A 12,320-nucleotide genomic window follows, 5' to 3' on the forward strand; every position below is an offset into this window, starting at 1 on the left:
CGTAAATATTGGCCAAAAACTAAAGTCATTGTGATTTGTATATAGAAATTATCTGTGGAACATCCAAATAAAATCGCACCTAGCTCTGTTTATGGCACAAACATTGCATTGTTAAAGGGTTACAGGGGTGGAAAGCTGAAAAGTTATAATTTTTTTGACACACCCTAAAACACATACAATAACAAACGTTTACATTTGCGCCAAGAATTTGCATATCTTCCGTTCTTAACAATATTTATATGTATCTATGTATGTAGGTTTTACTAGCTTTTGTCGGTAATTTCCATAATTCGCCCGTCATATCCTTTTTAACTTTGCATCCTTCCGACGTGCTCTTCATACCTCTATTTAGGCATTTAATAAATTACAACCATAAAATCCCAGCGGTCGATGGTGCACGCGCACTAAATTATTTAGGTACTCTCCTCATTTTTTAACCGGTCGTAGGGGTTAACATTTAAATGAGCAGGAAAAATGAGCTATGCACCCATTACCGGGTTAATTGCGCGGAATGCAAGTGTATGTATGTAGGTATAAGCGTACGCATACCGACGTGCGTAGCCATTATTTGCGTTTATTTGCCTGTGGCTATTTATTTGCGAAATAGGTCTCTTTCTGGCCAGCTGAATGGTGAAATAAAGCGCATTTTTAACCTTTGTTCTAATTGAGTTGTAAAATTTAGCTTCACTTTTGGGCTTCCGAAATTTGCCAAAATACTTTTGCATCTTTGCATAAAAATTTAGTGTGGCAAATTTAAATGCGCTGCCATCAAATTTCGCAACAAACGTAATTTGATTGATGGCGCAGCAAAAATTTTGAATATATTCAGCGCAATTTTTAGCTTTCAAATTCAGCGGTTCATTTCTAAACTTACAAAGTTTATGGCTATCGAAATAAAATAACGTAAATTAAATTTTATAGAAAGCTTGACTTGTATAATAAATTAAATTTAAAAGTATGATTGGTATATCTCGTTGGATCACCACAGAGCAGTGGTCCATTAGTTTGCTTTTAGTAAAAAGCTTTTTAAAACATAGTCAAAAGAAATAAACCAAAGTACTTGACAGCAAAAATGTACTAAAACTAAATTATTTAAATTAATCTAATCCCCATTGAAAATACAAGTAAAAAATGCATATAGTTAAGTACATGCTTATGCATTTATCTACGTACATTTGTAATAAACAGTAAGCCAAAGGAGGTTGAAAGCGCTTCGTTTGAAATGCTACTAACCAGCTATATTTAGAACATTGGCTTTGAGTGAACTTTTATCTTATTAAATGATTAATATAAAGCGTTTCCTAGCTTCAAATAAAAGTAAAGCTTTACATCAATCTGATAAGCAAACAGAAGAACATTGAATAATAGGAAATTAAATTTGAAGCCTAAATATGTGTAAAATCCAACTTAAATAAATACATTTACTTAATTCCGAACACAAGAAAATTAAATTACATAAGTATTTCACAAGTAACCAACCTTTTTGACCTTTCTTCAAGAAAGGGCAGTTAGACATTCACGAAACTTTGACGGAGTGATAATTGAATGAATACCATAAACCACTCAGCATACTTACAACTTAGCTCCTCTCACATTCACGTACAATGCATGTACATTAGGGGGGTCCTTAAATGTAGAAGGAAATTTTTATATCAGATTTCCTAAGGCTCAACGCCTACGTCGTTGCTACTGTAGTCGAAGATATCACATATAAATTTTGGTTCCAATTGAAGTCGGTTAAGGCGTGTCGCACAGTCGTCAAATTTTAGATTACCCTATGAAGACGTCTTAACCATTTCCAATCGCGACCAAAATTATATGTGATATCTTCAACATAAGTAGTATCGATTTGGGGTTTAAACGAAAAAAAAATAAATATTTTTAATTTTTGAGTCTGGCCTTTGACCACTTTGCGACACGCCTTAACCGACTCCAATCGGCACCAAAATTTATATGTGATATCTGTGACCGTGGTATTACCAATTGAGGGGAGGAGATTGAAAAAATCGTTCATTTGATTTTTTAAGGACCACCCTAATGCACATATGAACTCTTCTCTATTCAACTCTCAACTGTAATAAAGTATGTATGTAAATAACATGCCAAAAGGCACAGACGCACTTGTTCTCACAATGAATTTCAATTGTACGAATGACAGAGTCCTTTTGGCCTTTCAAGCTGAAGGCAACAACCAACCACCAACCAACCGTATGACTGACCTTCGTCCCTAAAGGTCCTAAGACATTTTTAATTAACCAAGAAAGCATACGAAAACAATGCTGACTCGCAAGATTAGCCAACTGACAAAGTGTGTATGTTGTTGTCCACATCCGCCATACATATGTACATATGTACGTGCATATGTTAGCAAGTATAAGCCCCATCCTTGCCTGCCTGCCTTTAACCATAGCTCGCATTTTATTTTTTGGCAGCTCATTCAAGCAAACAATTCTACGAGAATTCATATGTGATATTCTTAGACTAGCACACAAATATATTTGCGTTCCATGCTTGTGTTATTCAAATACTTAAGTTCTGTGGAATTGCTCGTCTACTTTCGGACGTTTTCTGTTCTGTTAATTTCCTGCTTGAACACACATGCGCCTACATGTGCATCTGCCACTCACACACCCATCGCCAAGCAGAGCCAACAAATATTTGCACATGAAAGTAGCTTTGAATATAATATTTATGTATGTATATATAAGAGAAAACTATTAGAAATGCTGAAATAAACAGACAAAAGCAAATCGGCAAATCAAAAGCGGGCGTATCTGGCAGCTACTTATGGGAATCGCTGTTTGCATATAAATAGTTTATATGTATTTATATGCGCAACAAATACTTAGCTAACGATGTAGGCGCAACGCATGTATGCATAGAGACGTATGTACACACACACACAAATGCATTTAGCTTTTGCGTGTGGCATGTATTTACTTATTTTAACATCTAGAAAAAGGGACCACACTCTCCAAAAGTTTCAATATTCAACATAGTAGACATGTGTTAGAAAAACCATTGGGAAATGCTTTTATTTAAGCACACATTGGCATGTAGATACGAACATAAATAAGTACATAAAAGGTATTTTATTGTTGAGTACAGTTTTCAACTGTAAACACGCCCATTTATTTTGGGATGGCAACAAAATAACAAAATTTTCAATTAAATATGTTTGGTGTGTATGTCTGATTACGCCTTTCATGTTTTGTAAGATAGTTTCGTTGTTAACATTAATGTAATTAACTATTTAGTTTTAAAGTATATGTAAAGAATACGTTATACTATAAGCAGCATATTTGAATTAAAAACTATAACACTTATCTACATACATACAAAAATATGTATGTACATGAAATATTCAACTTAATTTTATGGAAAACTCGATAGTAATACAAAGTATAAATAACACTGGATCACAAATTTTAATTTGGTTTTTGTTCTCCAGACGACACTATCCAATTTCTATGTAGAATTGCTCGGTGATTCCGAAATTCGGGTTTTTTTTTCGATGGACACGTTTTCGAGATATTTGCAATTTACCGTTATTCAGCTCAAAGCAAAAATTGGTTCCTTTTAATCACGTATATCTAACGAACCAATTTGAAAATCTTAATATCAAATGTGGCATACGAAAGCCAATGAAATTCTCCATCACGTATCCATAGAAGAAAAAAATTAACTCGATTTTCGGAATCACCGGGCAGTTCTACATAGGAATTGGATAGTAGCATCCATAGAACATTTTTGCTGTAAACCAGTGTAATTAGCAATAGAGAAGCAGACCCACATTAACCATCAGCTAATAAATATTTGCCTTGTCCAATTTCTTCTGTGAGTTACCTAATATTTGACCAGCACCATATTTAATTCATAAGTCGATTAAAATAGTACGCCTCGACCACAATAATGCCATCCATTTCTAGTTCATTTTTTACAGCAGAAATTTGTATCACTCTTAATATTAGCTTAAGTCCCCTTATTAGGATACGTGTTGATATTTTTCATCGTAGGTAATAATAATGGTACTGGTAATGCTTTTGATAATGGTATCTGCCTTCGTATTCGTATTTGTTCTCGAGTTCTCATGTTCGTGTTCGTCTTCGTCTCCGCTTTCGCTTTCGCTTTCGGTTCGTCTTCGTCTTCGAGTTCGTCTTCATGTTGGTGTTCGTTTTCGCGTTTATCATTGCCTTCGTTTTTGTCCCCGTCTTCGTATTTATGCTCCTGTTAATGTTCCCATCCCTCTTCGCCTTCGGGTATGGCTTTGTAAATAAAAACTTACCTATTTTTTCAACAAATTTTCGGCTTATAGCACTCTGCAAAAACTAAGTTGCCAGAGCACTTTAAAGCAGCCATGCTCAGCAAAAGTGTCGCACTTGCTTATAGAGTTCTGCCAGCGCTGGGCATGGCTGGTTTAAAGCCTCAAAATTTACCCTAAAATAAGCCAATATTCCGCGCTATTTCTGCGACACAAAATGAAATGATTACTCACAAAACTGAATTTATCGGTAAGTCTGAAGCTTTGCTTAAACAAAAATTGCGTAATTTCTTCAGCCTCGGTAAGCGTTTTAGTGAAGCTCTATAAATTGCAACTCCAAAATCTGAGCATTGCACACATAGCGTACGTAAAAATTAATTTAATCTTTACATTGCGTACCAGGAATAATTAAATTCTAGCTTTTCCATAATTTTTTTCATAAAATTTATGATAAAAAATATAGAAATTCACCATAAAAAAGGAATATTGGGCGTTAAACGTTTTGGCAATACCCGTGTGCAGAAGAAGAGATGTTTGGTAATATAGCAAAGGAAATCTAATAATAGACAGGAGATACGCTTCAAGAGTTCTTTATGTGCATTATATCCGAGATGTCAACATCGAGTGCGCAGTAGTTTCTTGCAACCAAGGTCGGCATGTGGCATTGTGTAAAAAGAAACCTAAGTCGAGCCGCGCAACGAACGTTTGACGTCGAAAAGTTGCAATTGTCACGGATAGCTGAAAACTTTGTCACCCGCTTGTTAAGTCCGCTTAAAAAAAAAAAATAACTGCTCAGAGCCCAAATATGCAAAAATAGTGAATTTACTTCCCCCAAATTTTTTCGCACTGTAGTTAAAGATTGGCTGATGAGATATGAAGTTGAGCCCACGAATAGAAAATGTGGATCAAGTGAAGAAGGACATATCTAGTACATTAGGTGTGAAAAGTTGGCAGAACTTTTTAAAGAAGAAGAGAAATTGGTGAACATCGACAAACTTTTCTAGCATCAAGCAAGAAACTGCTTAAAGGTCAAAGCTAAAACTACTTTTTCACTAAAAAGATAAGTGTAAATATGTTTTAGAATATTGTGAATTTGGTATGATCTTCAACAAAAAAAAATTTATTGTGTTTTTCTAATCGGAATTATAAAATTTTTTTGTATTAGAAGACCTCCGCCAATATATTTAAAAAAATATTAAGTTTTACGTGTGCTGAACCGATTTAAAAACACCGCCGAAAAACGATTTTATTTAGTAAAATTAGTTTGTTAAAAAATCGACTAAGATGATAGAAGAGTTTACGCTTAAGGGCTGCATAAAATGTTTAAACATTTAATCAACAAAATCAAAATAAAGAGCTTTTTGTGGCATTTACCAATCGGTTCAGTTCACATAAATCTAGTATTTTAGCGAAATATTTTTTCGGTGGTCTTCAAATATAATAGATTTTATAATTCCGGTGCAAAACTGGTGATTGTTTTTGGTGAGGCAACCTAATGTATACGATTATTGTAGATAATATATAACATACGACACACATGTACAATTTATTTATGTACAAAATTTCGTTTGTATATATACATACATACACATACACCTGTACGTTTCCTCTCGCTTCATCATTGCGCCAGCGAAACTCAGCCATTTTTCCTATTACACCCTGAAGTGATATTTTAAAGCGCTACAGTAAGTACTCTCCTTCTCTGCGTAAAAAAAATTTCAATTTCATTCGCTTTTTAGCCTCAAAACATGCCCAGCAACATAATCGAAGCACTTACATATGTACATACTTACTTCATATAGCTGAACGCTGTGCTTATCTGAGATTGTCATTTTCATTACTACGTTGATTGTTGTGTCTCCTAGGCTGGCTATTACAAATTGTGAGACTTTTAAGAGTAATTGGCCCTCCGAGGCGCATATGCAGGAAGCAGTTAGCAACAAATAAGTGGAGATTGGAAAAATTCACACACACACACACCCAGGTGTATACACTGAAAATTGTCAACACGTGTATTGTGTAGCGCACCAACGCACAGTAGTTGCTTTAGTAGGCCAAAAATCAAGAAATAAAGTTAAAAAAAATTTAAACCAAATCCTATATATAACACACTTAGGTGTTGTAAAATACTAATTGACTATTTTTTGCTACATCAGGGGTTCGCAGGGAAGCGTTTTAAGGCCTTTACTCTTTGTACTCTTCATTAATAACATTTGTATTTGCTTTTCTTTTTCTAATTGCTGTGCGCAGATGAATTGGAAGATTTTTGAAGATTGTTATGAATTAAGTCGAAGCATTTAAGCTCCAAAGCGGCTCTGGATCGAATGCACTTAGAATACGCAGTTATAACATGGAGGCCATATAATTATCTTTCGATAGATAGAATCGAATGAGTTCAAAATATTATTTTCCAAGCCGCAGTCTCTACAGTTTGATGTCTTATCTGTCCTTATCAATCTCGGATTCATAACATTCACTATCGTTTACATAAAATATTTTTAACCCTAGAATGGTAAACATCGCCTGTGAGGCGCAACAAATTTTTGTTTTTGCGATATATCCAGATCGTTCTCTCATATCAAAGCGTCCGTTCATGCCAACTCAGTCGCCTATGAAGCAATGTTTACCAATAAAGGTACTGTTTTTTTGTATAGGTAATTTTTTAATAGCAAAATTTTTTCTAAGTCAGAAGCTTGATATTATTTTTATACCTTTCATGAGTATGAAATGGTATTATAACTTTGGTCCGATGTTTGTAAGTACCAGAACAAAAAGAGATATACCCATTAAAATATATACTTATATGATCAGAACGTCGAGCTGAGTTAATTTAGCCATGTCCGTCTGTCCGTCTGTCTGTCTGTCCGTCTGTTTGTATGCAATCTAGTCTCTCAGTTTTCGAGATATCCAGATCAAATTTGGTAGGTGGGTGTATTTTTATAATGTATTAATCATTTGTCGGAACCGGAAGAATCGGACCACTATAACCTATAGCTCCCATACAACTGATTGTTCAGATATAAAATTTTTCGTTATAACTCCTCCATTTATATAGCTAGGAACATGAAATTCCACACTGTTTTCAATAATTATCAACAGAAAGCTTACAGTGAAAATTGAAACAATCGGGTAACTATAACCTATAGCTCCCATACAACTGATTGTTCAGATATGAGATTTTTCGTTATAATTCATCCATTTATGTAGCTAGGAACATGAAATTTCGCACCATTTTCACTCATTATTAACATAATACTTACAGTGAAAATAACATGGATCGGATGACTACAACATATATCTTCCATACATCTGATTGTTCAGATATGGGATTTTACTGTAAAACTCCTTTATTTGGAGAGCTAAAACCGATAAATTTCGTAAGATATTTTATAAATAATAATACAAAGTCTACTGAGAAAATCGTCAAAATCTATGCTGTATAAGCTTTATCTCCTATAGCACTGATTGTTCAGATACCAGTTTTTGCCATATATCTCCTTTATGTAGGAAACTAAACCCAATAAATTGTGTTACCGGCTTACATACCGAACACATAGTAGTGAAAATCACTTAGATTGGTGCCATATAAAGTATATCTTCCATACCTCTGATTGTTTAGATGCGATTTTTTATATAAGTATGTAACTCCTCTATCGATGCATGCAGATTTATTCAAAAGCAGTAATCTGTCAAAGTAAAATTTGCAGATGTTCATGAAAGGTATGAAGCCTTCGGCATAGCCGAAGACAGCGCTGCTCTTACTTGTTTAATATGTTAATTTGGTCTAAAATCTATAAGCTCAAGAAAATATCTCGAAAGGATTTTTTTTTTTAATTTTTTTTTTTCCGGCGATATCTATATACCACCCATTAAAAATTGCGATCTACTAATATGACTAACATATTTCAGATAAAAAAAATAATAGTTTTTTTATTTATTTTTGTTACAAAAGATATAGTTAATATGTTTTTGTTTTTGTTTGAATATTTTTTTTTTTATAAAGGTGAAATATTCGTTTTTTATCAAGGTAGCCTCGTAGGCGATGTTTAGCGGATAAGCGACAACACTCCTGATACAAAATTTTCGTCATTTTTACCCATTCAATGTTTCAAAACTTCGATAATTTAATGTACTTCATTTTTCTTTATCTAGGTCAGTTTTTATATAGAATGTTAATGTAATTGCTTAACATGTAATATAATTTGATTGCTTCCAAGTGTCCGATGCGTATTATGATGCTTCTTTTATTTCTAGTTAGTCTGTAAGTTTTAAATACATAAAACAAAGTATCTATATGAAAATTATGCTGGACTTTAAAACCAAGATCAAAGATTAAGGATACTAAGTTGAACCCAACATTTTATTTGCTAATTGATCTAATAGAAAAAGCGACGAAGATGAGGTCAGCTCGCGGAAATTGATGAGTCTGTTACTGTTAATTTTCGTTCACCTAATTCACAAGCAAGTCCAATGATTTCATCTGCGCACACTGACGAAGTAATATCACTTACGATGTCAACGAATTTAAATTTATGTACATAGTGAAATATCGCAGTATTTTGATATTTCTAAAATATGGGAGGTGAGCGTCCGATTTCAAAAACGTGCAAAGAATTTTTGAGTGGACTGCCAGCAATGCGTGCACCAAGTTTAGGTTAAATCCGCTAAGCGGATACTGAGATACTTGTATTCCATCATAAATGGGCTTGACCACGCGGATTTTCCAAAATTCATTTCAATTTAGCTCCAATGGTTATTTAATGACTACCTTTATATGCAAGGTATTTAGGCGTAGTTTTGGTGCGGTTTATAACCCCGTCGTGGGCAAAGATTAATAAGTGTACCAAGTTGCATTGCCAAATATCGTTTATTTTCAAAGAAAAATTTTGTTGGCCGTTGCTCCATACAAGCGGAACCACTGTGCGTTGCCTCATTGCAGTTGCTTTTGTCTTTATTGCAGCAATAATAAGAGTATAGATTTGATTAACAAGATTCTTTTCCTCTCTTTTCTAACACTTAAAATCGGAAATTTCGTTTTTTTCGTAAAAGTGGAATTGCAAGTTTTCGCTTGAGTTGTTTTGAAAATTGTGCGCAAAGACGATACAATGGCTTTGAGACTATTGCAAAAATTTGTTGTAATTATCTATGTAAGTATGCGCATCGACAAGCAAATTGACTTGAGACAGTAGCAGTGAAGTGAAAAAATACTTGAAAGTATACTTATTTCGAAGGTTTTGTATAGATTATTTTTTATTTTATGTTTTGCTAAAATTCCAGCCAATAGAATTATGCCAACCTATGTATATTTTTTTCCTTCATGATTCGACTTGTGATCATGGGAGGAGCTTCATTTCACTTTATTTCATTTTGAAGAATGTCCGATTTTGAGTAAAATTGGCGAAAGTGAAAAAAACACCTTGGCTACTTGGGTAGATGTGCGAATTTTTACGAAAAATCGGCTTAGTTTAAAATTCACTTGAATTGCCGCAAGTACGCATAGCATCCTTGTGCGTATACATATGTACGTACCGAAGCAATAAAAGCTGTACTTGAAACCTTTTTAAGAATTTAAAGGACTCTTATGGCATCATTCATAGAAAATAAAATAGATTTGAAAATCTTTATGAAGTGAGATTTTCTAAGAAAATTTTCGATTTATGAAACGTACTTTATTTTATTTTTTTCTTTTTGAATAAGTGTTTAGTTAATATATTTTCGAAGGTATTTAATCCTGGAAATTTAATTTGTAATCTAATAACCCGATTCTAGATATCATGCACTTTCTTCAAAGGTGTATTAATTCAGTATTTACCTTATATTATCACTTCAACTGAATAAATTTTTTTTTAATAGGTGGCACCCCCGGCTATCAAAATATTTTTCGGCAGTAAACTTTCTTAAAACTCTTCAGTTTGATACCCGTATTTTAATATTTTATTTATTTTATCAATTTAAAAATTGAATTAAATTTTTCAAACAGGTGGCCACGCTCCTCAAAGAAGCTTTTGGCAGTCAACTTTCCTAAACCTCTTTATTTATACCTACAATTAATCAATTAAATCAAATTAAAATTTTCAAACAGGTGGCAACCTTCCCAAATTGTTTCGACTCTAAGCCTTCTTAAATATCTTTATTTTCAAAGCTGCATTGCAATATTTTCTTTATCTCATAAATTTACTTAAACTGTAATTTTCGAAAAGGTGGCAACTCTCTAATAACTTTTTTTCTGTATTTTAAGTTATACCTTTAGCAATGCACCAGTGAAAAGTGCATTCGATTGAATGCATTAGTCTCCTTCTACAAAAGAGAAAATAATTAACTTTAAAAATCGTTAAATTTATTACTTGTGGAAAAAAAATATATTCATTTTCGAGTTGCTCAAATGTGTTAACACTCCAGGAATTTTCATTTTAAATCTTCAATGAAATCATGTTCAGTGTCTCTGAAACTGAGGTCATCCATAAATTAAATGGATTTTTGAGAAACTTTTTCAATGCACAAATACACTTGGTGTTTACTATTGCCCGTCGAGGGGCGACCGCTGTTGTTGTTTCTTTAACCAAGGATCGAAGAGAGACTAACTAATTGAACCTTCGACTGTGTAGAACGAAAGTGGAAAAAAGACTTAAAGTGCTTCAGTGAACTACACCAGCGGATATAAAAGCTGGTAATAGTATTGCTCTTTTCATCAGACGACTATACGATTATTGTAGAGCGCAGTCGTTTAGATAAGGATTTACGACAAGGTATCGCGACTGGATGGATCGGAAACTTGGCCTTTTCGACCGCACAGGCCTCATCAAAACCTAGATGAGCTCAACAATTTTAGCACTGATTGGAAACTAGGCCTTTCCAACACCTCGGTTACAGTGGCTGCGTGTCTTGACAAAAAAAAATTTATTCACTGCTGTCAAATAAATAATGAAAACTGGTAAACCTAATGGTATTACCGATCCATACGAAATCACCACCCCTTTCAATGCTTTGCCTAGAATGAAAATTCAAAATACTATACCGAAGTAGTACATTTAAATATAAGAATTTGGCATATAGAAACTCATTAAACTTAAGCCATGCAGCTTTCTCTAAACAGAATTTTATTGCTTTTACAAGTTTTTAGTAAGCTTCACCTGCGTGTAATCAAATCTTGCAACCAATTTTAAACCAACTTCCCGATGACCTAGAGACTTGAAACTTACCTCAGAACCCGATGACTTAATCCGATAGGTGGCGCGAGTGCTGTGATATTTGAAAAGCCCATATTCGTGGTCGGATTTGTTTTATACTTAGAACGTATATTACTCAAATGGAAAGAAATAACTCAATAAAAAGTTTTGCCGTAACAATTTCAAACTGTGCAGCATTTTGGAAAAATGGGCGGTGCCATGCCTCATACAAGTAGAAAGCCAAATTCGTTAAATCTCCTTATATAAGGTATCTGAAAATTCTTTTGCGGACAATATCAAAAACGACAAATATTTAATTAATACCCCTTTGAAGAAAATGCGCAATATGAAGAAATCGATACTTCGCCTTCCTTCTAAATAACTTCAAAACAACATTGATTAAGATTTTTGGATGTAGTGAGTTAAAGTAATAACCAAAATACTTTTAAGGCGCGGCGAAGCACGCCGGGTATTTGCTAGTTATTACTAAATATCCTTGCCTTTTATTATTCAATATACAATGGCAACCACGTTGTCAGTCATACATACATACGTATATTTGTTTACATTTTACTTGTTCAATAGATAACCCAGGCTTTCTTGAAAATAATGCCTTGTTTATTTTATTACATTTATTTACAGGCAACTTTTATCACCAAATATACAACAAAAACATTACCACGTGGGTGGTTATCTGGTGGATGGTAATCGGCATGTAAGTACTTAAATACATACTCATATATTGAAAAATGCCTAAACATATATATATGTATAGTTACAGCCGCTATCAGAAATAAGTAAACAAACTTTCTGAACCAAAATTCGTATCAAGGCGAATTCATACAAGGTGGTGTTACCGGAGCAACTGATTTCAAGGCGAATTCTGCTGATTG

The 12,320-nt window shown here is 33.7% G+C and overlaps 1 protein-coding gene across 1 annotated transcript in view; it reads left to right on the plus strand.

Annotated features, from left to right (window-relative positions):
- Window positions 1-12,320, plus strand: part of LOC118753434 (zinc metalloproteinase-disintegrin-like) — a 357,938-nt gene that overhangs the window by 331,844 nt on the left and 13,774 nt on the right. Inside the window, exon 5 of the mRNA XM_036488314.1 lies at window positions 12,070-12,142. Coding sequence (XP_036344207.1) covers window positions 12,070-12,142 — 73 coding nt within the window. The remainder of the gene's footprint in view (window positions 1-12,069; window positions 12,143-12,320) is intronic.

The sequence above is a fragment of the Rhagoletis pomonella genome, unplaced genomic scaffold (assembly GCF_013731165.1).
Source record: "Rhagoletis pomonella isolate Grant_MI unplaced genomic scaffold, Rhpom_1.0 Rhpom_scaffold_00002, whole genome shotgun sequence".
NCBI lineage: Eukaryota > Metazoa > Arthropoda > Insecta > Diptera > Tephritidae > Rhagoletis > Rhagoletis pomonella.